Raw genomic sequence first — 27472 nt, 5'->3', positions numbered from 1 at the left:
GACACACAAGCAGCCTCGTTCTTATTAAGGAAAGGCCATGACATTACAATAAAGACATTACTATCGTCAGTACAATTTAATAACCCATTACTGATAGAACACTGTTGTTGATAGCTTGGAATTGAAAAGAAATAATGGCAAGCTTGCACTCCCATAAAAGTAAACCGACAATGGGATTTTTTTATTCATTAACTTTTAAGACTCAAAGTAACGACTACACCTGCATTTAACGGCTAAATATAAACCTTCACGGGTAAAAAAACATTACAGGTAGTTAAGATAATGTCAAGGTGTTATCTAAAGTATACACTGACAGATCAGCTGCTATTGTGTTTCAATGCGACTCCTACTTACTTTATATTATTTAATATGCACAATTCTGGTAATACCTTTGCAATTTAAATGGGCTCAGATATGTTCAAGCATTAGAAAAAATCTTATACTGCTTTCTCCATTATGCAATATTTATATTTTCTTACAGAGATATAGGATTTAAATTTTTAAAGCAATACATGTAAAGATAATTCATAATATCTCACACAGTATCCCCTGGCTGATCACAATGATAAACCATAAAATATTTATATTCCTTGCAAAGTAATTCAATAATAGCTGTAAAAATGTGAATAATACCCTGGGTCTGAATGAATAGCCTGTCCTGCCATATCATTTCCTTTGTGCTGATGTCAGAGCTCTTGTGTTTGCTAATGGTGACCTTTTAGATAACAAGTGTCACATATGAAGGTCTGTGAGGTGTAGAACTATCTATTGCTGCACATGTGAGTGACTCACAGTGGTGGAGGAGGGGGTCCTGGATGCACCAAGGCCAGATGAAAGCACATGGGTGAGGGTACGGGTGCAAGCTTATCATAATGGTTTCTTGGACATGTAGTCTTTTACTAGAGGTCAAGAGGTCATGGGAGAAAAGGGGGGAACAAGGCAGAAACTGAAAGCTCAAAATCTGTCTCACATTTCATTTCAGGCACAGACACAAGACTTGTTTTCAGAAGAGAAAAAAATAAATGGCAGGATTGAAAGAAGTCACAAGGCCTCCTGTGTATTTGGTATTTGCCTTTTATGTATTACACTAATATCAAAGAGTCATATCCAAAACAACAAATCAGAACAGTATTGCTATTGATAGTTCGATCTTTGCTGAGAAAAACATGGAATAGAAAGTGATAATGACATGAAAAAAAATGGCATTTTCAAACAAAACCATAAAAAGCAAATTGACTTAATAAAAAAGCCCCTGACTCTGCACTCCTTTGCTACAAAGAATCTCTGAAAGAGCAGAAGCACTCGGACTGAAATGGTTAATGGAAGGTCAGTCCTTGCACCTTGCAGTACTAGTGCACAAAGAGTAGGGATAAAAAGGCTTTGACAAACCTTCATATTCATCTGTAGACACATCCTTAAGGGGACAACAATGCATATATTTGACAAGACGGAAGATTATCAAGGTGTTCCTTATGAGAAACATACAGGCTCACATCCATTCAGTCATCACTCATCTCTGTAATTTCCATTCAAATGAAAGAACAGGATCATATTTGTAATGCTAATCCTGTGGATGTCTGTCTCCGTGCTGCATGTATGTGCGGCAGGTAGAATGTGTTGTTCTGTATTCTGCACACACATTCAATCAGGGCGAGGGCTTTGTGGATTCTAATCTCACACTTTGTGATCTCCAGATATCCGGGAGGAGAGGTTTGTGCACTGGAATGTGAGGCAAGTGTTTGTCTCGATGTGACGAGAGGTTCAGTTGGAGATTTACATTTTTCTATTAGTGGAGAAAACAGTGGGACGTGACTCCGCAGAATATGATTAACAGAGGCTTGGTGTCGACTGTAGTTTGGAAGATTTGTTTTTAAAAAAAATAGAGGCTAATTTCCTTTGCTCTTGTCATGCAAGTTCCACAGAGGAAGAGGTCACTGAGAGGCAAAGCTCTCAAAGATCCAGGCACGGGGAAAGAATAGAAACGAAGAGTGCTTTCACACCGAACTTGTTTGGTTCAAACAAACGCAGGTGTTTCCTGGTTAGCATGGTTCATTTGGGCTGATGTGAAAGCTGCCAATCGAAACCTGGTTCAGACCAAACAACTAAAGTGAGACTGAGAAGGTCATCGCCGTCAAGGTGTGAAAGCAAATGAAGCAACAACAGGATGTTATGATAGCAAATATGTGATTTTAGCAGGAGTTACTAAAAATGTATTACAAATGTCTAAAAATCTGCTAAAATCTATTCTGGAAGCAATCTTTTAATTGATCCATATTAGGCCATGTATAGATGATAATATATGGGTCCTGATGATGCAGGATGACAATCACAAGCACTTTCCAATCAATAAATTACCTTTTTAATCTGTGTAACTTCATGTTTACTCCTCTTGATTGTGTTTTGTGTGATCAGAAACTGGAGCCTAACTGAAATGCATAATTGTTCCCCTTGGTGCGGACCAAATGAACCAAACGACAGGTGTGAAAGCACCCGAACATATATGTCATTACAATATTCATTACAGTATGAGTGCTCCCGTGCAGAATAGACAAGAAAAGAAGAAATTCAATGCCAAAAAATGGCCTGAAAAGTGATGCATTGTCTCATTTCTCCTGAAGAGGCAGTTCATCGTCACCGTGCCACCGAAAGTGTATAAAAAAGCTGACAGGCTGTCTCCGGTCCTCGTGTATGATGCAGAGAGACGAGACATCATCGGCACATTAATCCACATCCAGGTCCAGGTTAATCTCAGTGCTCAGGTTGAGGTAGAAGAAGGCGTAGACACAGAGGACAAATAACAGGATTGCTGCGATGACCAGGAAAGCATCCTGAGAAAGAAAGAGAGAATGTTTTTAGAAATTGTGTTCTTCTGTAGAACTATTTATATATCTGTCTGCCTGATCCCTCGTCTGCCTTTACGCACAGGAGCAGCTTCACTTTGTTTGAACTTGTTTGCATGCCTCTGTCATTATTGTGCTCATGTATTAGTTTTGTTATGTCTATATTTGCCAAGTCCCTGTTGTCTTTCTTTTCATCTAAATTTTACCAGTCTGACTTTGTGTGTAAAAATATATTGTTTATTAGCTGGTTTTGAAAAGTTAAAACAAAATAATAAATATTTAAAGCGCAATACGTGGGTGTGCTTTTAAAGACAAATATAATTATAGGACTGTCAATCATCACACTTTCAGTCCAGCCATTAAAGGGAAAATCTGGTTTAATACAAAGATGCAAAACTGTTGAAATTAAATAAAGGCTGGTTCACACTATTGCAGATTAACAGGAAAACACTGTATCAAACATCCTGTTAAATTACAGCTGATCACACCATACATGAAATGGCTTTACAAAGAATAAAATTTGCATATTGTACATTATAAATGACAAAAACAAGCAACTGTGCAGAAACTGAACACCATGTTTGTTTCGTTTTAAAAGGTTAACAAGCTCATAATCATTTGTGAGTGTTTCCTGTCCACACAACAACTTCACACCGGTGTTTCTAAAGCCATCCACACATAAACCTTTATTATTTATTTACAGCTGTGGAAAATGCCAGCTTACTACTGATGGAAGGCCAAAACAGATAAACAGATGTCTTTTCAAATGTACCTACGTTAGTGTGGAAATGGTCTTCACAGTAGGTGTTCTACCTCTAATGGCACAAACACTCAGCTACTTTCAGAGATTCACTGAAGGAAATTGTTATTTGATGAAAGGGACATTGGCAGTCAATATACTGCAGTAAAAGTATGTCATACTGTTTATATTTGTTATATATCAGGTTAAAACAACAACGGCATGATGTTAGGGTGAATTACAAAGCTACAGTAGTTCCACAACACACACCATGTCAGGACTAATGTTAGGTTCAGCCTTTTAGAGACGGTTTATTTGCAGTTTCTATAGTTTAGTCTGAGGAGAGTGTGACGGCACATTGCATGCCTCTGAAGAATGAATCCTTGATTTGTTTCAGGTTTTCTCTTTCCACATATTGTATCGTAAAACTGGAGCCACATCCAAGGAAAAAACTGCAGTATCACATTTCAGAAACCAACCACTGAGTGACCGCGGTATTATAATCTATTCTTTCTGCAATCAGTCTCCACTGTTGTTCTCCTGTCATTTTTACTGAGAAGTTAAACTTTCTTCAACAAAATGGCCTATTTTTTTTCTTTTTGATTTTCTATTGGTTAATTGTCAAACAATTTGAGGCTTTCCAGAGGAGTGGCATTCAACTTGAAAATGGGAATTTGGAGCGCTCGTTCATTATGTGGCGCTCACACGATTACAATCTTCATCAGCTGGAGTTTCATTAGGGCCACTCAGAGTATTGAACAATGCCAGTTATTTTTTATCAAGAGAACTCATTAGCAGCAAACTTTCTAATCAACACTGGAGAGCTTGGAGAGCTTTGAAAGGGTGCAGAGTATAGTCTGATTGGGGGTTATTCAAAAGAAATATTTGATTTGAACAGGGAAATTAGTTTTTACATGCAAACTGGGCCACAACAACAAATGTGACACAGCAAGTGCATTCAAAGCACATGATTGTGATCCTATACATTAATAACATCTGATTCGAATTTTACAGATATCCCTAATCATATTGTTATATTTATGTAAAGGATAACATACAGAGAGTTGGTTATTGTTGCATAATAGAACTTAATCGCTCCAAAGGGTTCATTTTAGAAACAAACCCCACTTGCTGTACCTTATTCTGCAGCTATTTACGAAGAAATCGACAACTTCATACGAAATATTGATTAAAAAATACATGAGATGCGTAAAAAGTCTAATGACATTTTCTTTTAATTCAACTATTTTAATTTTCTTTACTGGGGACAGCTCAGTCTGATGGCATAACGGAAAGCTAATGATTTTTTTTTACCACAGCTGACGTGAAATTTACTGGACATCCATTCCACGTCCAATTAGTTCTAGTAATTCTTTGGACAACCACATTTTTCCATATTGTTATACAAGGCAACAGTCTGTTAAATGAAGTTATACATAGTAACATTCTTTTATATAAAGTAATGTTCTGCTATACATACCAACATTCTGTTATAACAAGTAATGTACCGTTATACCGAGTAATGTTCTATTATACATAGCAACATTCTGTTATACCAAGTAATGTACTATTATACATAGCAACCATGTGTAATGGTATACCAAGTAATGTACTGTTATACCAAGTAGCCTTCTGTTATACCAAGTAACATTCTGTTATACCAAGTAGCGTTCTGTTATACCAAGTAACATTCTGTTATACCAAGTAGCGTTCTGTTATACCAAGTAACATTCTGTTATACCAAGTAACGTTCTGTTATACCAATTAACGTTCTGTTTTACATAGTTACGTTCTGTTATACGTAGTAACAGTCTGTTACACAGCCCGCTCTTCAGAAAGAAAATACCATAGAATGTGACAATTTATCAATCAGAAAAAAGTATTCAACAAAGCTGTGAGACACTACCTATCTACTACTACCTTAAGCTAGATACACTAAATCATCCTGTAAAGTTCATACATGAATGACAGGCTGAAGTGACCCAAGGTTACAGTGAAGGGAAAATACAAACAGGAAGGCAGCAAACAAGATGTAACAAACAATCAAAAGCATAAAAAACAAACAAATGTGAATGACAATTTGAGAAAACACCAGTTCAGTAATTGCTATACATAGCACGCACACATAGAGAGAGGACTGCAAATGCAACCCACTGGCCAAACTGCAGAAAGGAATGACAGGATGGAAAACAAGAGTGAGAATGGCAGAGAAAACAAGTGACAGATAAGGCTCGGCACAAACGAGGGGTGGTGGGGCTAATAATAATTCTTCCCTGACGAAAGGGGGGTGGTGGTGGTGGGGTGACAATTAAAAGGCGTCACGGCATTCACAGCTATCTGTGTACATGTTGTAGTGCCTAGTCATCAGCAGCATTGGTCTTCATTAGCCTCAGCCCACATTTATCTACATCCCGGCAGCCTCCAAACAGCTTTAAGTCCTTGCTTAATTGGAAAACTTTTAAATTTCATGCACTTTAGTTTCATATATTAACCGCCAGGCTCCCACTGCTTGATTTACTTTTCTATTTTGCCTAGGCCTCAGAGAAAAGAGAACTGTTATCAAATCACAGAGGCTTGATTGTTTTCTGCTTTTTTCTTGTGTTCTTTTACAGCTTTGAACAACATAACAAAGAAAAGTGTTTGTAATTCGGCGGACAATATCGCAAAGACATTTGGTCGCAGGTAAGCATTACGCTGAATAACCGCTGACACAAAACGAAATCGCAATCCAGGGTATTTTCTCCCCCCTTTCTCTGCTTCAGGTTTCAGAGAGAAAGAGAACAGCTGGTTATACTGACTTGTCTATGAAAACAAGCTGGAGGGGTTTTGGTGAAAACACTTGAGTTGTAGGAAGCACCTGCACTTGATTGAGATCATTGTTTTTGAGGAGAGTGGCCCACTGTGTTGACTCTTGCCTCGTCTCACAAATGCATTTATGTGCGCCCACTCACACATCCACACATACTCAGACACAAACACAGAGCCTCTCTGCCCACATTCTGATGGACACCCCTGGATGGGGCCCAAGCATCATCATCTTCATCATGTGGCTCTCTCAGCACCGGCGGCAGCTGCAACGCACTCGGCATGCTGGGAGCTGGGTCCCTGTCACCCTGGCGACAAGCCACAGCTCAGCAGACATCCCCTCATCTGGTCCGCCTTTTATTCTCCTCCTGGGCTTGTTTGTGTGTGTGTGTGTGTGTGTGTGTGTGTGTGTGTGTGTGTGTGCGCGTGTGCGTGTGCGTGTGCGTGTGTGTGTGTGTGTGTGTGTGTGTACGTCAGTCTGTATGTGCCTACGTGCTAAGCAAGAGAGATTCAGTGTGTTTGTGGCTGTATGTGGGTGGCAGATAGACACGAGCTACAAACAACTGTTGGTGCATTTCAGCTGCGGTTGGTGAGCACATCTCATCTGTACGAGTCGCAGCAACAAATAACCAGCCATTAGGTTATATTTCACGACTGGTTAAATAAAAGCTGATGATGATTTTTTAATTTGGCTTGATGGCTGAGAATGGTGATTTCCTCCTTCATACTTTCACACATCCATTTAACATCCTCCCAGGGCTGCGAGTAATGATCAATTTTATTTATCTATTGCAATTAATGAATATATGTTTTTTTCTTTTAGATAAATCATTATGTCTGTAGTAACTAGCAACTAGTTAAAACTGCCTATCACCATTTCCCAGAGCCAGAGGTAAAAAAAAAAAACAGCGTATATGACCATTCTATACGGTCGCCCATGAAGTTGGTATGATTTTGTTTTCAGTCACAACCTTCTGTTAATTGTGGATTTATTTATGTTGGAAGAGATTGATTAATAACGTTTGAGAAGATAAACACATTATCTGTCAAGAATAAATCACATTGTCGCAATCATTTCATGGAAAGAGGTAAAAAAAAAATGAAGTCCAACTTTATGAGCTACCGTGTATTTGACGTTGTCCAATGGTCGAAGTTGCAGTTGAAAACTGAACTACGTCATCAAGTAACAACGTGGCAAAAACACTGAAGATAACTCAGCACTGACTTTTCATTGCACATGGGACATGAACATCGGCCTCCTGAGTAAAAGTTTTGTTTGTTTTACCCAATCAACAAAATAAATTGAAATACTCACTTAATACCAATTTCTTTCATTCGACTAATTGTTTCAGCACTAATCTGTTGTAAAATATAATTAGCTGGGGCGTCCCTGTGGCTCACCAGTAGAGTGCATACCACTAAGGTTTAGTCCTTGTCACAGCGGGCCTGGGTCAGAATCCGGCTCAGAGCCCTTTCCTGCATGTCTTCCCCTCTGTCTCCCTGCCATTATCAAATAAAGCCGTAAAATGCCCCAAAAATGGCCAAAAAATACAATACATAGCTAGAAACCTTTTCTTATACAACCCTGCCCCTGCCGAATGGGAGATAAATAACATCTCCAGGGACAGAAGAAGTGTGTGTCACAACTCATTAAGTCTGAAATGAAATGGCATAAAACACCATAAAACCTACAAATTCCCATGTGCTATCTGTCCACGGTCCTAACCAGCTCAAAAGTGTGAACGAGCCTCATAAACCTAATGGCCAGCACAGATAACAGATCCAGTCTGCAGTGAGAGGCTCAAACAGATGCTACAGTTTGGCAGTTTTCAGAACAGAATCTATCACAGTTTATACTGATACTTTTTACTCAACAGTTTATTCACAGTGACTCAACAAGTACTGTGTCTGTTCATCAGAATTGCTCCTTATAGACAAAACAAACAGCTTCATTCTATGTGTATGGACATGCTTGCTACCAAAAACTAAGTTGAGGAATGACTAAACATACAAAAAGAAGTTCTATATAGTCTTATATGCATTAATAAATGACAGCTGGAAGACACCTAGAGTCATAATCTGTATCTTCCATCCTCCGCCAACTCCATAAGCAATTTTTTCCCAACTTTCTAGGCTCAGCAGCTAAATAAGACCGAGGGAAAATAGTGCAGGACTGAACAGAAGGCTAGTGTGCCAATTAGACAAGGCAGCAGGCTTGTTTCCTGTGCTGCAAGCGAGTGTGCTGGAGCTACTTCGAAGGCGCTTCTTTTTCTCTGGGCAAACTGAGGAGAGACTGCCGACGACTTCCTGCCAGTTTTTTCATCTCTGCTGTCGTGACCCCATACCATCCTGAGTTTCAAGAAGCAGGACTGGAAAAATGCTCACTCTTGCATTCAGGCAGTAACAAGCTACCTCCCTACACACACCGTGACTCAACGTTTGAATAAGAACACACATAAGAACACAACAAGTGGCCGGTTTCCGCCATGTTTGAGGTCAACGTTTGGTGCAGCCCAACAACTGATCGCTGTTGGGGGAACAGACGTTCTCCCTCTCTCCCTCTCTCACTTTCACTCTCCCAGTCTCTCCATCCTGTTTGCTGCCAACTTACCCAGACTGCCCTGCTACTAGGACAGCCCCAAGACAGCCTGCCCTGGCAGCTGCCAGATTCTCTGTGCCCACATGTCTGCTGGTCCTTCTGAGATGCCAGCTGCATCTGAGACCAGCATCTCAACCAGGGACGAGAGAGGAGAGGGAGAGGGAGAAGACAGAGGAGAGGAGAGGAGAGGAGAGGAGAGGAGAGGAGAGGAGAGGAGAGGAGAGGAGAGGAGAGGAGAGGAGCTTAATGCAGACAGCAACTTGCCTAAAAAAAACTGCAGCCAAATCATTGCTGTCAACCAAAGAACAGAGACAAAGACAGAGAGGGGGGCTTTCTACTGTCATCACAGAGCTGTGTAAAAATCACAACTTTATATAACGCTAAAAGGACTCACTGGGAAAGCAAGCGTGACCAAATATCCATTACATTTGGGCTGAATTTCAATCGAACTCGGGGCCAAAGGGTCTAAGTCAGTTTAATACCCTCGTCCCAGAGGTATTTTTAATCCGACCTCTGAAAATTCCCCTCGTCTTGGGCATGAAAAACCTGAATTATTCATAAGCAATATCAATATTTCAAGATATGGACTAATCTAATTGGATTAAAGACGTGCTTAATGAGGCCTTGCGTGTCTAAGAGATGCATATTTTAAAACCTGACCATTTCACCCAGTGTTTAATCCTTACTATGATTTGTTCATCTCTGTGTACTACGTGCCAACCGAGGCTTAATGAGGAAGTGAAGCCTTTTGGCTTTTGATGTAATGTAAACAGAAACCATTCTCAACACCACGAAAGAAAATAAACATGCAAAAACATGAGAAACATGTCTGAATTATGTTTCCCGACAACAGATTTTCATTTTGTAACTGCTATGGAGGAAGTGATTTTGTGACGGTATCTGCAATTTCAAAGAGGATTTAAAAACCTGTGACGGTAGATTTGCAATGTATTTCATTGGCATGGGCTTACTATACTATATGGAGAGACCTCAAAATAGTAAAAGTGTTCATTGGTAAGCCAGCTGAATGAGAAAAAGCATAAACAGCGGTGCCACGTTTGCCAGACTGATAAACGTGGAGTCATCCATCTTTGCCTGCAAAACAGCTCCTAATCGCTACAGTGTGACAAAGCAACGGAGAGAGACGCACTTTTCTACCCCAGCAGCACCCGCAGCACCCTTTACTTTCACATTACCCAACTCTATATATCTTATCGCCTTCTTATTCCTTCTCTGCTTGCTATATTTGCCACTTCCCCTCCTTCATTGCTTCTTTACTATTGAAAGAATAAGGAAACCCTTGAATTTCAATCCTTCCAGGAATTCATTATGTGTTATGTCTTCTTCTCTTTGTAGACACGATAGAGTATTGTAAACTTTATTCTATGGAGGACTCTCCCATTCCCTCCTTTACCAAATGATAGTTTCAACACTTGTATGGCTCTTCAAAGGACAGGCAGGGGGCCACATCACAACGTTTTAGGTAGATATATATTGTTACATTCCCAAAAGACCTACTGTAGGTTATAAGAGAGCTAAGAGTCTGGGATATGAAAAGTGATCTAGCAAGACTTTGCTTTCAGTCATAGAGACACTCAAATGGAGATGGTTGGCAGACAGAAAGACGAGCAAAATCACAGATGGGCCAAGACAGACAGCCAAGCAGATAGAGTGGAGGACATGCAGATACAGACGTCAGTAGAAAGTAAGTCCAAGCCAGTCTCACCCTAAATCCAGAGGAACTCTTCTTTGCTTCAGCTTTCAGCCGTGTGGCCTTCAAGGCTGACTTCGTCTTTTTGTAGTCCTGCTTACCTGAAAGAGAGAAAATAGGTGGAGAACACGAATCAAATGACTGAAAATGGTCTCATTGTTTCATTCACTGTTGTCAGGGTAGCAGGGAAGTCATTGCCGCAAAAGAGTCCCTCAATTAGCTCCCAGGGAAATAAAAGAAGTTGTCATTTCTACAATTAAGTTTTGGTAAAAATTAAATTAACAAATACTGGTGACCATTTGGAATAGATAGCTTCACCTGCAACGTCAATCCAGGCAGCAACCTCCCGGTCTGAGCAGTGAAGCAAATGGCGAAGTACCTTAAGCCTGCATTCTTTCAAAAAGTCCAGCACCAACTGGTTTCAATGCTATGAGAGTCCAACACCTTCAGGTGCAAAATAAGTCCGGTCCTATCCATCTCAATACAAAATAAGAAGACTACTTCTCCCTTGATTTATTACCTCAGTAAAAGTGCTTGTGGCAAGATTATGGTCTCAATCACTAGTTTCAAGTCTTCTTCAAGACAATAGGATGTTAATTGTGAAAATAATGGTCCGATTAAGAGTAAAATAGATAATAAAGCAGGGTATGATTTGGCTACCTTGTGATTGACAGGTCGCTAACACGAGCTAGATGACATAAAAGTGTGTATCCACGGCACTGTGAACATTTCAATAGGTGTGAACTTGTTTGTCATTGTCCATGTTTTCGTCCCAGAACTTTGACCCTTTCAGTGTTTTCAGTTCATGAAAGTTTATTTGAACATTTTGGTCATTTAAAAATGTCTTGTTTTGTGTTCGGTTGTACTCCAAGGAGTAGGCGGTTTAAGTTAAGAGTTTAGTTTTTGCTATCCAATTAATACCACACTATATACAATACAACGTGAATTACTAATGCACTCATAGGCTGGATACAATGCCCAAATATAGTCCCACAGTCTTCAGTCAAATTGGGCCAGGGGTGTAAGGCTTACTACTTCTGACCCCCTTTCTTCAAGCACCCTTGCACAGACTGCACCTATCATCGAAACAACCTTAACTCTGATCTCAACAACACATGTTCACATATAGTATATATACCTGGCAAAGTACTTAAAACTGCTTTTGTGGAAGTTCCTGCTCCAGTAGATATCTCATAGCATTGAAACCAGTCGATTCTGCGAAGCTCATGCCAAGTTATTTACTACTATAGTTGTAAGGAGGCAAGTGAGAAAAATAAAGCTAATTTTAGCACTGAAATTTCCCAGTTTCTTCAATTAAATTTCCCCACACATCGCAGTCTACACATGCAGCCAAAACACAATACATATTTTCTTGCCTGAGAAGCACACAGTTCACCTGTGCTTGCTTGACTTCCCATGGGCTCAAATCTCAAGGGTGACTATTGTGGGCAAACCGGCCACCTGGCAAAGCGTGTGTGTGTTTGTGTGTGTGTGTGTGTGTGTGTGTGTGTGTGTGTGTGTGTGTGTGTGTGTGTGTGTGTGTGTGTGAGTGTGTGTGAGCGTGCTTCACATGAGGCAGAGCCGGCTGTCTTGGTCTAATTAGAAACAACACACTGCAGGAAAAGGAACTTTGCTAACAATAGGGTGGAAAGGCAACAGCTTGCTGAACAGTGTGTGTGTGTGTGTGTGTGTGTGTGTGTGTACGTTCCAGTGCTTCTATTATTGTGAGAACCAATTTACAAGCTAGGATTTTGGACAAATTGAGGAGTCCCTAAAGATGTGATTTAATAAAATTAAATTCAGGGTTAAATTTAGAATTAGGACAAGGTGAAATCTAGGGTGAAAGTGGAGGTGAGGCATGATGTTCAGATGGTTAACATTTAAGTTATTAGCTGTGGGAATAAATGGACGGTCCTCACAAGAAGAGATGTACAACAGAAGAATATGTGTGTGTGACACAGAGCCCAAGCCCCCGGGTCAGCTTCGAGGTTTTCTCAGTTGGTGATGTGACATGCGGAGGCCACTTGGAGTTTTTACTCCCAGCCAATTAAGCCTCATTTACATCGAAAGACGGAACAAAAGAAAGAGGAAGGAGAGGAGAGAAAGCATCCATATCCATCTGGAAAGGTTGTGGGAGAGAGGAGTAGAAATGAGCTGGAGAAAAAGGAAGTGTGTGTGTTTCTGTGTGTGTGTGTGTGTGTGTGTGTGTGTGTGTGTGTGTGTGTGTTAAAACAAACAAACTGAGCTGCCTGATCATGTCTATGAGGTCGCAGAGGCTCTCCTCTTCTGGAGGAGAGAGGAAATGACCATTACCATGGCGTTAAGCAGCTGCTCTGTCTCACTACACACACACTTTCTCTTTTTCAACCTTCTCACCCCCTCCCTACTTTTTTTTCAGAGATCTTGCACTCAATTTCTTTCTCTTACTCCATCCCTCCTGGTCACAGACTCCTCCTCCACCTCCCTCTGACTCAGTGGAGGGCTAATAGAAATGGGGAGCATGTTGCCAGAAGCAGACAGTGAGCTTGTGGGAATTCATTAGGAGGGCCACTGGATGTCTCCTCCACTTGTCAGAAAGTGTGGAGGGGGAAATTTGATTGGAGGGCACCTCAGGTTGCTCACCATTCACAAAAATTGTGCAGGGACTTTCAGACTGCAAATAGCTGGTTGTGATAATGTAAGACTACAGGAAGCTACATCAAATGTTAACAATTCCATATTAAAGAAAAAAGTAAAAATGTGTAAAAATGTAGAGAATATATGTGGTGAAAGCAACAAGAGAAGAGAATCCCTGAAGCTTCATCGACCTCACGTGGCTGCTATAAATATAGATTTATAAAATGTCTTTTGTATAATTCAACTCCTGTAAAGTAACACTTCACACCAGAAAGTGATAAATTAAAATGCATCTGTGTCTATTGAAAAATATGGGTTTCTACTGGCTTGGTGACAGGCAGGGCTAGTGCTAACCACTAACATGCTAGCCACATGGAAACATGCTAGCACTAGCCAGTCACAACAATTTCTTTTATTTTTCTGTGACAATGGTTTTACTCCCATTTTATCCTTAGAAATGTACATAACTCCTTTCAAACAAGAGTTACTTAAGGTAGAGGAAATATTTCCAAGCTGATAAGCTTGCTAACTGACTGAAGTAATGAAGTAACTGAAGTAATGCATTACATATATTATTATGTTCTATAAGGCATATATCAAACTGAAGAAAATAATTATCTAAACAGAATTAGTCTTCACATGCCTGTGTGGCTGGGCCTTTATACTTTTTATTGCCAACAACATTTACTTAATAAATACAATAACATCTCAAATCCATGATATCTGGGGAATTGTATTCTTTATATACAGTCATGATCACTGTGCCAACCAGGTGGCCTGGGGGAAATAGAAATCTATGATCTCTGTTGTGCAACCGGTCCTGTTCCCAGTTAAGAAAAAAATAGCAGTACACTTTGATTTAAAATTGAAGCTCACAACTTGAACAGTCTGTACTTTCTGTTTTCATACTTGCTTTGTTTGGATATCTGTGTCCTCGGGGTACCTTTTCTGCAGCAAAGTGCCTAAGGATACTCAAAGACAATATCAGAACTTAAGCAAGCTGGGGTTTAAATTTCAAAGGCAGGATTGTTTTCAGCATTTTCAACATTTCCCACGAACGGCTTCAACCGCACGCACCCGGGCAGTTTCTCTCTCATTCGTGGGGCTACAATAGTTCAACAGTACATGGAGAAATTACGTCTATATGCAAATATTCATCACCACCCAATACACCCATAACCATCTGGAAAGAATCAATACTTAATTGGAGAAAAATCAGAATAATTACATAAAGTACAAGTATGAAAAGTTGATATGGAAGAGAAATGCCAGAGAGGCTGTGTAAGGTAGTGTAATGTTGTTGTATTACAGTGGTGCACTCCTCAAAGCCTCATGTTGCCTTTCTCCACACACACACACACACAGACACACACACACACACACAGACACACACACACACACACACACACACACACACACACACACACACACACACACACACACACACACACACACACACACACACACACACACACACACACACACACACACACACACACACACACACACACACACACACACACACACACACACACAATCCTGATGATATTGCATTGGGCTTATGAGCACTCCTATTTGTCATTGCTGTTCCCCTTGCTGCACCAGCTCTGTAGACACTTTCTGTCACCAATTATCTACCTGCGCTGGGCTACACACCGTCCTCCCGTCCCTCCCTCCCTCTGCCTGCCACGCTGAAAAGGCATCACTGTCCTCCTGTACATCGACGACAATGCCGTGTCTCAGAGGAACATTAGGCCTTGCAAGGAGACCTAGAGTGCCTGCTGAGAGGCGTCCCTGAGTGCGCCTTTTATTGAAGTCATCACTGATGTCATGTCAAGAGGACAAGAGAAAAATGAAAGTGGCCCTCCCCCCCCCCCAACACCACCTACTGTACATTCCCTTGGATGTGTGTCTCATAGTTTTCCTTGGCTTGTTTGCCGTTGCATTTACCTGTAAAATGGTGTCTGATTAAGACTGAGGAGAAATTATTTTTATCTGGAGCTATTGTTCTGCTTAGCATAACGAGACAGGTAGGGGGTATTAGCTAAAATTAGCCGCAAGTGATTGAGCACTCGGGGGGAGGGGGGGGGGAGTGTGTGATTTGTGTGTCACACAAATTGGCCATTTAAGTGAAGCTAGAAGAGAAGTAAGCATCTTAGAGTGTCACCGTTTGTGAAGAAACATCAGTAGTAAAAAGGAAAACAACAAAAAACCCTGACCATATCAGTGATGTTAAGAGTAACCTGTGTCACTTATGTTGCATTTAATGCACTCCTGGCAACCTTAATTCTGTTATAAAAAGCCGTTATGAAAAGCAATTAAGTTATTCTTATTTTAGTTAACGAGAGAATCTTGAATTCAGAAAGTGTGAGATTGTAGTTTCCTCACAAAATTGACATTCAAGCTTCATTTAATAAAAAAAAAAACCCTTGATAGAATATTTTAATGTAAATATATTCTGTAAAACCCTAAAAAAAATCTGCACATATGAATCAAAACTGGATCATTGTGCAGACTTATAACTGAAACATGAAACAAATATGATACAATACACAAAAAAGTGAGGAGTAATGAATGAGAGATAACCTGATAATGAATTGTTAATTAATAATTCCTGAAGTGTTGAAAAACAATTCTCGTGATAAATATGTATCCAGGTTAGATCTTGGCTGAATGTACTGTACCACCTTGATCCAGAAAAAAAAACTTCATTAATGTGTTATACAGAGATTTAAGTATCTATTTACACAATTTTATCATTCTGATGGGCTCGAAACTAGTGACATTGTCATGGTAAAAGTGCTGCTTACCAAGTTATAATACTTGCATCAAACAATGCATCTATTTCTGGTAAAAGGTAAGTCATGGCTTGTAGAATTTCAAGTGACCTCACAGACCTGTTGACTGAATTTAAATTTAAGTGATGCATCAAGGAGTAAAGGACTGCTGCATCATCATGAGAACTGAAAATATTTTTTATTTTAACCAGTAAATAAAAATCTGACCGAGCAGAATTAAATTTCTGAGACACACACTATGGAATTAAGTGTTTCCCACGATGTGGCCTTCTTGTTTACAGCGTGTTGGCATTTATGCCAATTAACTGTGCAAATCCATAATCAGCTACTGCAAAAAACAAGTTGCTCTTCAAAGCTGAATTACCAACCATGCTTACTTCAAAAACACCTCTTACTGTGTTGGTCTAACACATGAAGCAAATTTTTAATTCCTTACAACATGCAACATTATATTTTATCCCGACTTGAAAATCGGTGGAACAGATGCAACCTTGACTTCTGTGTGTGAAGCTGTTAATGCTGACTTAAAAAAAATAAAAGTTCCAGGTATTAAAAGAAGCAAACAACTTATTAATTAACTCTAAGGCCACATATCCATTCATGTTTTGTGTGTGTGTGTGTGTGTGTGTGTGTGTGTGTGTGTGTGTGTGTGTGTGTGTGTGTGTGTGTGTTTACATGCAGAGTGATGGGGTGATTTGGACAGACAGACCACAGACAGACCACTGTCAAGATCTCGTCCTGGGACGATGTGAGCAACACACTGACAGCGTGTCTGACAGTTCCTATGCTTTGCTTTGCTTCTGTGTCTACGTGGCATGGCGGCCAAATAGTCGGTGACCACATGGTGCAGAACGCTGGCATCTGCCAGGATGCATGGTTGTGGAACTGGAGGGTTGATGCCAGACACATGGGAGATATTTCTGCCTTGTGCTTTGCATTATGTGCTGCAAGGAGATCAGAAGCAAAACCTCATAATTTAGGGCTGGGCAATATGGCCATAATCTCCTATCCCATTATAGGTCTAATATTTGAATATCGAAATGTATCATGACACAGCATGTTTTCTTGTAATTTGGTCATATTGCACAGCTCAATCACAATCCATGTAAGAATTACAGTTAAATGAGGATATCCATAATTCAAGAGACAAGAGACGACTTTCTCTTAATGATGTAGCCTACCTACAAATGTGAGCGAAATAATTAGATAGATAGATAGATAGATAGATAGATAGATAGATAGATAGATAGATAGATAGATAGATAGATAGATAGATAGATAGATAGATAGATAGATAGATAGATAGATAGATAGATAGATATGATATATAAATATATAACAATAGTAATAGCAATAATAATAATAAATAAATAAGGCCGGTATAATAATAATAGTAGTATATTACAGTATATAGTAATAATAATAGTAAAGTCAGCAACAGTATATATAATAATAATAATAATAATAATAGTAGTAGTAATAATATTAATAAAATAGCAAAGTGTCATGCGTACATTTAGTGCATTTCTGTAATGTTGATTCTGGCATTACAGAAATGCAATTAATTACAGTCATTTCTCTTATATAAAAGCAAGGCGTACAAATATTTCCAATATTTGCCACACTTAAAGTCTTGGGTGTCAGCAGGTAGCAGCAATCACGACCTGAACAAAGTGACCATAGGTAAAGAGGTATAGCTATAGTATTCTTACATCTAGGGGGGCTTAGATGTAAGTATACCATAGCTTTCCCTCTCCCAAGGGCATCTTAGCAATTGTCAATTATTAGGCTTAATAATGGTATCTAAAAAGAGTGTCAACAGTGGCCCCTTGATGGCCCTCTGACATGACAAAAGCTCTCCAGCAGAGATGATGGTACAGCTCAACGACCTGCCCGGACTGCTGCTGATGTTCCATGAATAAGCCATTCTTTTGAAAACTAAGGAAAAACGGTAGAAATTGAAGGGTTGGAAGGAGGCGGCAGTAGAGTGTGGACCAAAGTGTCTCTGATACCTGTGTTACATATTTTTGAATTGATAAGATGTGCTGTAAAACAAAACACTAAATGGGAAGGAAAAAAGAAAAAACAAGATTTTCTGCACCCCTGACAGGGGATGTGAATGTTGGAGATGAGCTTGTTATGTTATTTCTGTCTTTCATTTGTTGAGGTTTTATACATAGCATGGTTAAGAATCACTGTGGGCTAAATAACCTTATTCTTCTGTCCCTATATGAAAACATATACAGCCATCACACTGCTTTATGAGACCCCAGCCCTTATAACATTGTAGACTAACCAAGACAGATTTCTCAATAGGCTATCACATCCCTGAGAAAGACAACTATTGCTATTGCTGTCAGAACCACAATGACTTTTTCATTTTACAAAATGAACTTGAGAAGAAAGAACAACACTGAAACATGCCTCAGCTAAATCATTTAGCTAAAGAGACCATCTCACGAGTCTTATTAACACAGAAGTAACACCAGGAAATATAAAACCTGGAATAATCAGAGGATGTGAATCACCAGGGGCCAACAAACCAAAATCCACTGGGAGGAAGGGGACCAGAACAATGGCACAGTTAACACAATCTTCAGAAGGGGGGACATAGATTACTATAGAACATTTTAATTGATAAATTAATGATAACAAGACTATAACCTCCACTGGGATGAAGGTATATTTGCTGTTTGAGGACTGAAAATCCATCTCCATTTATCTCTCCACATCAACCCCTTTTGCTCAAAAGCAATAAAAGACAGATTACAGTACCACTGCTTTACCAGCCACAGAACCAAATAACACCATGCATTACTGGCGTTTTTGCATGCAACACAAGAATGTTTTCCACTTCTCTAGTCAAAAGAATAACTTAAAGGCTTCTGAAACCTCCTCAGGACGCTTATTTGTGTGCTGAGCCAACACATCTAATCTGGTAGGGTGTCCTAATTAATGTTCATTTTGGACGACTGATCAAAGACAATTGCCGGTATCTTTAAAAGACGATGGCAAGTTGGATGCAAATTGGCTATGATGTGATTCTGAGATGTGCTCAGCCATTCATTGTTGCAGCACAAGTTAAATATTAGATCTTCTGGTTTTTGTCCCTTGTATTTGTGACCTCAAATGGAACATGCGTGTCCTTTCTTTCTTGTGTAGTAGTTGGGTCGATGACCCTTCTGGGGGGAGGAATTGTTCTTTGCTGGTCGAAGTAAAAATATGAATCATAATAGGCCCACTAGGGGTGTGCCATATCGTATCGTTCATGATAATATCGGTATATTTTTTTTATGGTAAAAAAAAATGCATATCACGATATTGGCAACGTTCCTACTTCTTGATGTAGTGGTTAAAGTTGTTTTAATCACAAAAAGCTACTTAGTCTCTGTCGCTAAACAAATGCAGCTTTCAAAATAAGAGCACAGTGTGTTAAGAGAATCCACCACAGAATTTACAAGAAGACTGTCAAAATAAGATGCCTTAAATAAAACATACAATAACCTTTATTCTCCTTTACAAAGTCATTAAAATATGCCCTCGAAACCCCTAAATGGTTATTTTTTATTATTTTCTCATACTCAAGAGTCAAGAGTAAATGTTTTTGTATTTGGCAACTGTTGAGATTTGCACTTCACACTACATTTTAGATTTTTAATTATTTATACAGACTAAAAAAAAAATCATGTTTTCTATATCTTTTTAAATATTTCCTTTTATCGTTAAGAATATCGTTATCGCAAAAATAGCCTGCAATATCGTGATATTCTTTTAGGGCCATATCGCCCAGCCCTAAGGCCCACTATTGCAAAGAACCTGCTTCTTAGACTTCCCATTGCCCAAATCTCCCTTGTGGGGACACAATTGTTGTACTTGGTAATCCAAGGTGCCCTGATAGTTTACAACTTCAATCTTCTAGATTGTGTGACTCGATTTAGCTCTTCCTCTTTAGCTGTGACTGTTGCCAACTCTATGAAGGAACCCATTTCCTGCTTAATCTCAGCTGTTTCACCACTTCTATAGGCTCGTCTGAGATTGCGACAATAGACTGTATGTAAAGATGGACAAAATGACAGCTTCCCAAAAGTGAAGCCAAAACATGTTGATCCCCCCCTGGTGGTTGGCTGCAGTATAGGTCATAATATAAATCCAAAACTAAAAAAATCAAAACACATCTTAAGTAAATTTTTCCCAAAGATGTTTTTTGTTATTCTGTTATTTGGTGTAGGTCTCATATACAAGTTTAGTTTTAGTTTTTAATCAGATAATTGATGGTATAAAAGGGGGTGCAGGGTCATGATTGACTTGTGATTGGTCAGTAAGTCAATACCATGGCTCCACAGTCCAATCACTACTGTGCGACTTCTGGCTCAAAATTATGTCAATAATACCAGATGACAGTGTCGGTATGAAGGATATTTTGGATTCATGTTTGAACAGTAGCAGGAAGTGGAGACATGTCACCTATCTGTATATACAGTCTTTGATTAATACCAATACCAGGACTTTAATAAGAATCTCACTCCTTTTGCATTTAACAAGACTACTCAATCATATGTTTTATGTACACAAAATGCCACTGCTGGGATTTGAAGTAAAAACTTAAGCTTTTAAAGGATAAAAGAGCTTCACTTTGTGTTTACGTCAGTCAGAGCTGCTCAGAATTACCCAGCTTTGCCATTGGCGACCTTTTGGTTTTGCTCCACAAGAAGAAAACAAAAACAAAAAGACATGATATGAGCTGTGATCTTCAAGCAACCACAGCTGGCATGCTAAAGGGAACCAAACTTTTGATTGATACCAACCATATTGCCTCAGTTAGCCCTTTGTGATGTAAGGGGAAAGATGGGGAAACAAAATACTGCAGGATTAAAGTGGTATTAAACTTTGACAAAACAGCTTCTGACATGAAATCAAAGGGGGTATCTTTTTAAGTGTGGAATTCACTGTCTGTCAGTAATGTGACCTTAGATGTGGCGTGTTTATTTCTAAGTGTAATCACATCCACAGCTCGTATACTGGTTCTACTCCAGTGAGTCTGGTTAAAGTTTCAATCCAATACAAATTGGAAAAGTTTCCAAGACTGTGCAAAAAGATTATGCAAATTTTTGCTTCGCCAACGTTGATAAAGGTCTTCAAAAGAGTTGAGTTGTTTGGCAGTTTGGGATATATATATGTGAAACTACCACAAAATTGCTCACTGCAACACAGTATCATGTGTGATTTATTGAGTGAGACGTTAGCTTGTTTCTATGAGAGAACACTGAGTTGATTGCTGTGTTGTGGTAAAATTGCCCACATCAAACGCTGAGTTATGATTTTGGTTAAAATGGAGTTATGCAACAAGTCAAAGACCAATCTTAACTGCCAAAAAAACATCATGAACTAATTTACAGAGCATATTGTTTTTATTGTCAGATAATACATCCATTATCTTTTTGATTAAACTTTTAATTATTTAATAAGCAAGATGCTATATTGATGAGCCCAAAGAGCAATCTCAGCATTTCCGTCAGTCTGTTTCTAATAGGGATGCACTGATTGCAAAATTCGGGTCCATCTTGTGGACCCATCTCGTGTTATCTTATTTGTTGATAGGCCAATGGCAGTCAGCAAGGTGACAAACTAAAGTCAAAATATCAAACACCATGACAATATCAAATATCACCACTTATTTAAAAAGCTGTGGTTGCAACTACCAGTTGCACAGCCACAATGCTGTTTTCATTTTAATGGATTTAAGTTTTTTATAATGTTTTTAACTGTTTAATTGACATAATGTACTATCATTGTATATATTTAATGATGTTTTAAATCGGTCAACATTCTTATTGTCGGTTAACAGTTACACTGTTGATTATTAATGCTTTATGGGGCAGAGAACCATATTTGGTAACTTCAGCGGACGTCCAAAATGGAGTCCCCATGTCCCCCCTCTGTGAGGTCATAGAACCAAATGGATTTCTCCAAGCTAATCGGCCTAATAATACTGATGATAATGATAACTCAATTGACCCTGATTTCATAAACATGAAACCTTTTGAAAAAAGTCTTGTAATAACCTCCAATAACACTTGGTTGGTCTAATTTTTTTTTTATTTCAAAGTACTTTAATAAGTGCCCCATAAAGGGCAACCACCCCTAACTGATGATCAACAAATGAATAAACCACCACTAGGATGATGAATAAAGACTCACCAATCTGTTTTCTGTACTGATCAACCGGTAACCTGGTGGCAGAGGCATCCTTCTTCCCCATCCTCCTTCGTCAGCCTGAATAGAAATGAGAAGAACAAAACACCTTCTGGGTCTCAATATAACACCCGATCATTTAGCTTAATCAAATACGCATATAGCTCCATTCCTGCTACTGTAGCCCCAGATAACTTGTGAAATCTGCAGGAGGGATTCAAGTTAATACACAATAAAATACAGAGAAGAGTCGTCAGTTTTGATCAGGCAGATGGTTTATCTTTCACATACATCTGCTAGACATAATTCAATTAATTCTCACCACCTTCCATGTGTGTTATGTTCACAGTGTGCGCACTTCCTATCCATCTCATTTAGTCTAACACCGTTTCCCTTCACACCATGAGCTTTCTTTGATTACCCTGACAGCTCACAGGAAAGATATAAAGAGAAAGAGCTGGAAGAAATAAGAAAAGTATCCTTAGGCTCCATGTATAACTATGCAAGAGTGTGATAGATAAATGTCAGTCATGGCTGTGCATTAATGTCAAAGCACACGCCTGTATAGATGTACAGTAGGGCGGAACAATAATATGACTGAATCAAATTGAAATTGCAGTATCTGTCAAATAATTGTTCAATGTACAGTCACCGGGATTCTATTTGGGCTGAACGATTTGGAAGAAATATCCAACTGCGATTATCATTATTATTATTACTCGTTATTACTACATTGTGATTCATGCTGTTAGAGATAATGTTCATTTTTGCATCATTACTCTCATTTTGGCTGAAAAATGTATTAAAATGATCAGGTGTGATTTTGCAAAAATCTCTACCAAACAAATACTTTTTCTTAAAGCTCATAAATATGTTATTGTCATATTTGTTGCAACTGTGACTATATCCTGACAGTAATACATGACATAGATAATAGGGTGCCACTAATTATATCTGCAAGAATCCACCACATAGAAACAAAAACAACCAATCAGAGCCAAGTAGTCCAAAACGACAGATGTCAATCATGTCCATGACTGTGAGTGGACTGCGGTCAAACTAGGCAGCACTGTTCATATTAATCATCAATTTTTTTTCTGAAAACATATTTTAGTGTACTCTCGCCCCCCGCGACCCGAGTTTGGATAATCTGTTAGGGATAATTAATGAATGAATTAATATTTAAGTGTGCTGTTTAGCTGTAAAATGAGAATGTTTTTTGCCAACTGTAGCTTCAAATCTGTAGAATATAATTTGTAGGCTGGGAAATCTCTGAAGAATCACAATGCTTAATTCAGAATCTGATTTTGAAACGTAATTTGTGTTAAACAAATATTGCGCCTCCTCTGATTTAGATATTGCACTAGTTCATACTGCAATTTCTATAAAATTCAGATTGATTGTTCAGTCCTAATGTACAGTCACCAGAAGAAGAAAAAAAGTGCTGTTATGATACTTTTTTTTACAAAGTATTAAAACTTAGTGCGGGTGTTTCATGCCTCCATCCAACTTACTTGTTTCTCAGTGTGCACTCTGCTCTAAATTCCAGACAGGCTCCCTCACAACACACTGCATCAATCAATATTGTAGCCTTTTGCTTAAAATAGTGGAAAAAGCAAGTATGAGTCGAGGGGCAGGCCTGTGCTCTCTGATGATACTCAAGTCCCTCTGACCTCTTCTCTGGCTGAAAGATTTGAGCAGGATTTGAAATTTATGCACAATCTGTTCTGACAAATAAACATCATTATTTATCAAGTTTTGCTGGTCTAATAATAATTGATTATCATTTTTTTTAAAGCATGTTTAAGTGTGATATGACTCGAGAGAGAAATGATGTGCAAGCAGATGTGCACAGGGGAGAACGGAGAGGCGAAAGGGAAAGGGGTGGTGGTGGGGTGGTGGTGGTGGTGGGGGGGGGGGGGGGGGGGGTAGCTATGTGCATCCAAGAAGAACAGGAGTGGTGAAGAGTCTCGAAGTGCAGCAGGGGAATAGAGGAAAGAGACTGAATTAGCATGTTCAAGCAGCGTGGCTGGCTGCCTGTGCTGACTGATGCCTTCTCATGGGAGACTGCTGCCTTGGGAGACCTGGATTTTACCTTACACTAAAAACACTGTTTTCAGCTACATTTCAAACACTGTTAGTGCCAGCAGAGAAGGAGGATGTATGCTACTGTTCTCCAGCGAGTGGAAACCAGAGTCAGCAAATTAAAGGACGAGAGAGGAGGACAAAAGAAAAAGAGGAAATTGTCCAAATGTAATGTTTACAGCAGGCTCTCGGATTTGCAATGTTGTACTGTGCAGCAACATCACGATATTATATTTAAATTGCCGAAAGCAACTTCTGTCATCACCTGCAGTCATTCTACTCAGAAACTTCTACAGATGTCTTACTATATATTTTGTATTAGCAACAATGGGGTATAAAAAGAAAGGTAGTGTGCTGACTATTAAAAAAAATACCTCAGCACAGTCATAGGAGCATTGCTGGTGTTTATAAAATAATACTTTTCTCGTCATTAACAGTGTTTTACTAGAAACCTAAATTATGCAACATTGTCATTTTTTCATGTCTTTGACCTCTTATACATTTTTTGCTGTATTTATATTCACCCTTTTTGCTTCTGTTTCTGTGAAGAGTGAATTTCCCCGACATGGGGAAGTATAATCTAATCTAATTTTAATGATGGTTTTTAGTATTAGTTGTTCCCCTTTTTAGAAAGCCTCAGTCCCATCCCTGATACAGTAAATTATACTACAGTACCTTTTAGCAAGGCACACTATATCATACAAGTAAATCCAAGACTGGATTATTGCCCATACTTACACCACTAAGTTTAATTTTAGGAAATACTTTCAAATATCTAAAAACACCCACAAACACACTGAACTGAAAGAACATGAATAATTCAGATGACATGCCGACAAAACAAAAGCAGGACCAAGAAGCAATACTGCATGTAAATACACTCAGTTGCCAGTTTATTAGGTACATTTGCTGAAAGTAATGCGATCCTGTGACGAAAAGAAAAAAAACCTCGTGAAAATTAAAATAATCAGACTTGTTGAAACTATTTTAAAAATGTTTTTATTTAAAAAAGGTTTTCATTCAACATTAATATTAAGTGTACATCCATTGATGTCAATGGGATTATTCATATATATGTAACACTGATTATAATAATAATTAGAAAATTAATAACAATTTGTTTTAAATGTAATCTGGCCTAAGGTCCCTTTGCTTCATGGGTCCCCCTTACATTATCTGTCACTATCAAAAGCGCATGAAAATTACACATTAAGAAAAAACAATTAAAAAAAACAACAACAATATCTCTAACACCTTTTCAAATCATTTTTTAAATTAACACAAACAAACTTCTAACTTCTATTAAGGTAGTTTTTATTATAGGATATAACTGCAGCATTTGTTTTAGCTAGGTGAACTTAATAAAATGGCATCTGAGTGTAGGTATAACGTTTTTATAACAAAAGCTTGTTGTTTTGGGGCATTGTGGTCTCTGGAATTTAGAAGTGTGTTTCCATCTATCAGCTTTGTGGAAAATGAGCCACTACACTCCAATATTAACAGACTATAAGGCTTCTGAAAGAAAGACAGCACTGCATGCATTTGCACTTCTTTCTCTCTGCAGTACCCGAAGTGAAGCAAGTCTTATCGCTTGCAGTACTTTTTTTTTTTTGCAGAGCTCTTTTTAGCTTTAAAGCAAAAAAGGCATATCGTTCTGGACCAAACGTAGCGGAATTAAGTGGGCAAGTAATTAACAACAGGCAGCTTTCATTCATAGCATTCATGAAGATACTCACACTGCTCTTTTTTATCGAGAGAAAATGTCGCTCAGTTGAGGTGTTTCTGCATTACGAAACGCCGGGCTGATGTATGTGGACGCGCGGGTCGAAAGAATTGACAGTTTAATTGTACTTTGCTCCAAATTTCTCCTGAATGCCAACACAACACTTCTCTCTTAGCGACTTCCTGGTTTACACGTCAACACCGCTGACGGGCAGCCCTGTACCCAATCAGAGACGGGCTTTTGTCGAGTTGACCAATAGCACAAGCACAGGGCGGGACGCTCAACAAAAACACTAGAGGAGCACGTGACGAGTCGGGACACTTTCACTAATTTATGGATATATTGAATTTATAATTATGTAAGGCAAATATTAGTTCATGATTTTTTTTTTTTTTTTTTTTTTTTTATTAATTTAGACAAAACACAACACAAATCACCAATGAAAAAACAAGAACAAAACAAAAAACACAACAACAAAATCACAAAACCAACCCAAATAAATAAATAAAACCACAATAATAAACAAGAACCTTAACACATCAAAACTAAAACAATACACAAAAACAGTAGTATTAGTTCATGATTTTATCAACCAAATCAGTTTTCAATAAATTTTTCATGCTGTAAAAAAAATAAAAAAAATAATTATAAAACTATGTCAAGGTTCAAGTGGTAAAAAGTAGCCAACATTTACACACATACTATACATACAATCAGTGCTGGAAAATATATTTGCATCTCTTACTTCAGTTAAAATGCTAATACCATACTGTGAAATTACTCCACTACAAGTAAAAGTCCTGCGTTCAAAACTTACTGCAGTAAAAGTACAAAAGTATCAGCATCAAAATGTAATTAAAGTGTCAAAAGTAGAAGTACTCATTATGCAGAATGGACCCACTCAGGTTGTTTTATATGTTCTAAATATATTATTCGATTATTTGTATTAGTGCCTTAATATAAGCAGCATTTTAATTTCCTCAAGGTTGGACTCATTTTAACTATCTTGTTATGAGGTTTAATTAAAAAAAACATCTTATCACTATAAATGAATCAGGATTTTCTTGTCAAAGTGACTAAAGCTGTCAGGTAAATGTAGTGGAGTAAACAGTACAATATTTACTTTAAAATGTAGTGAAGTAGAAGTATAAAGTTACATAAAATGGAAATTGTCAAGTAAAGTACAAGTACCTCAAAATTGTACTTAAGTACAGTACTTGAGTAAATGTACATTCCACCACTATATACAATATTACAATATTGTATTATAATATTACAATACTATAATATACTTAAACTCAGGGAGAAGTATTGTAATTTTTACTGCACAATATTAATCTGACAGCTGAGGTTACTGGGTACTT

General features: G+C 38.5%; 1 protein-coding gene across 1 annotated transcript; it reads right to left on the bottom strand.

Annotated features, from left to right (window-relative positions):
• Positions 1-1043: 1043 nt before the first annotated feature.
• triqk (triple QxxK/R motif containing) lies at positions 1044-26302 on the bottom strand. The gene is made up of 4 exons (XM_059350609.1): positions 26122-26302; positions 22307-22381; positions 10710-10795; positions 1044-2828 (listed from the first exon to the last, which is right to left on the bottom strand). Exons 2-4 carry the CDS (start codon positions 22365-22367, stop codon positions 2721-2723), a joined length of 255 nt encoding a protein of 84 aa, XP_059206592.1. The 5' UTR covers positions 22368-22381; positions 26122-26302; the 3' UTR covers positions 1044-2720.
• Positions 26303-27472: the final 1170 nt, after the last annotated feature.

The sequence above is a fragment of the Centropristis striata genome, chromosome 14 (genome assembly GCF_030273125.1).
Source record: "Centropristis striata isolate RG_2023a ecotype Rhode Island chromosome 14, C.striata_1.0, whole genome shotgun sequence".
Taxonomy (NCBI): domain Eukaryota; kingdom Metazoa; phylum Chordata; class Actinopteri; order Perciformes; family Serranidae; genus Centropristis; species Centropristis striata.
Note: the sequence above shows the minus strand (reverse complement) of the source record. Positions and strands in the feature narration are given on the sequence as shown.

Bases quoted from the DNA above. Each gene is read 5' to 3' on its own strand.
- triqk (XM_059350609.1), bottom strand. From the start codon at position 22,367: ATGGGGAAGAAGGATGCCTCTGCCACCAGGTTACCGGTTGATCAGTAC. The intron at 10,796-22,306 runs GTGAGTCTTTAT...TCTCTCTTTCAG, and splicing joins TCAGTACAGAAAACAGATTG to GTAAGCAGGACTACAAAAAG. The intron at 2,829-10,709 runs GTGAGACTGGCT...TTTCTTTCTCAG, and splicing joins AGAGTTCCTCTGGATTTAGG to GATGCTTTCCTGGTCATCGC.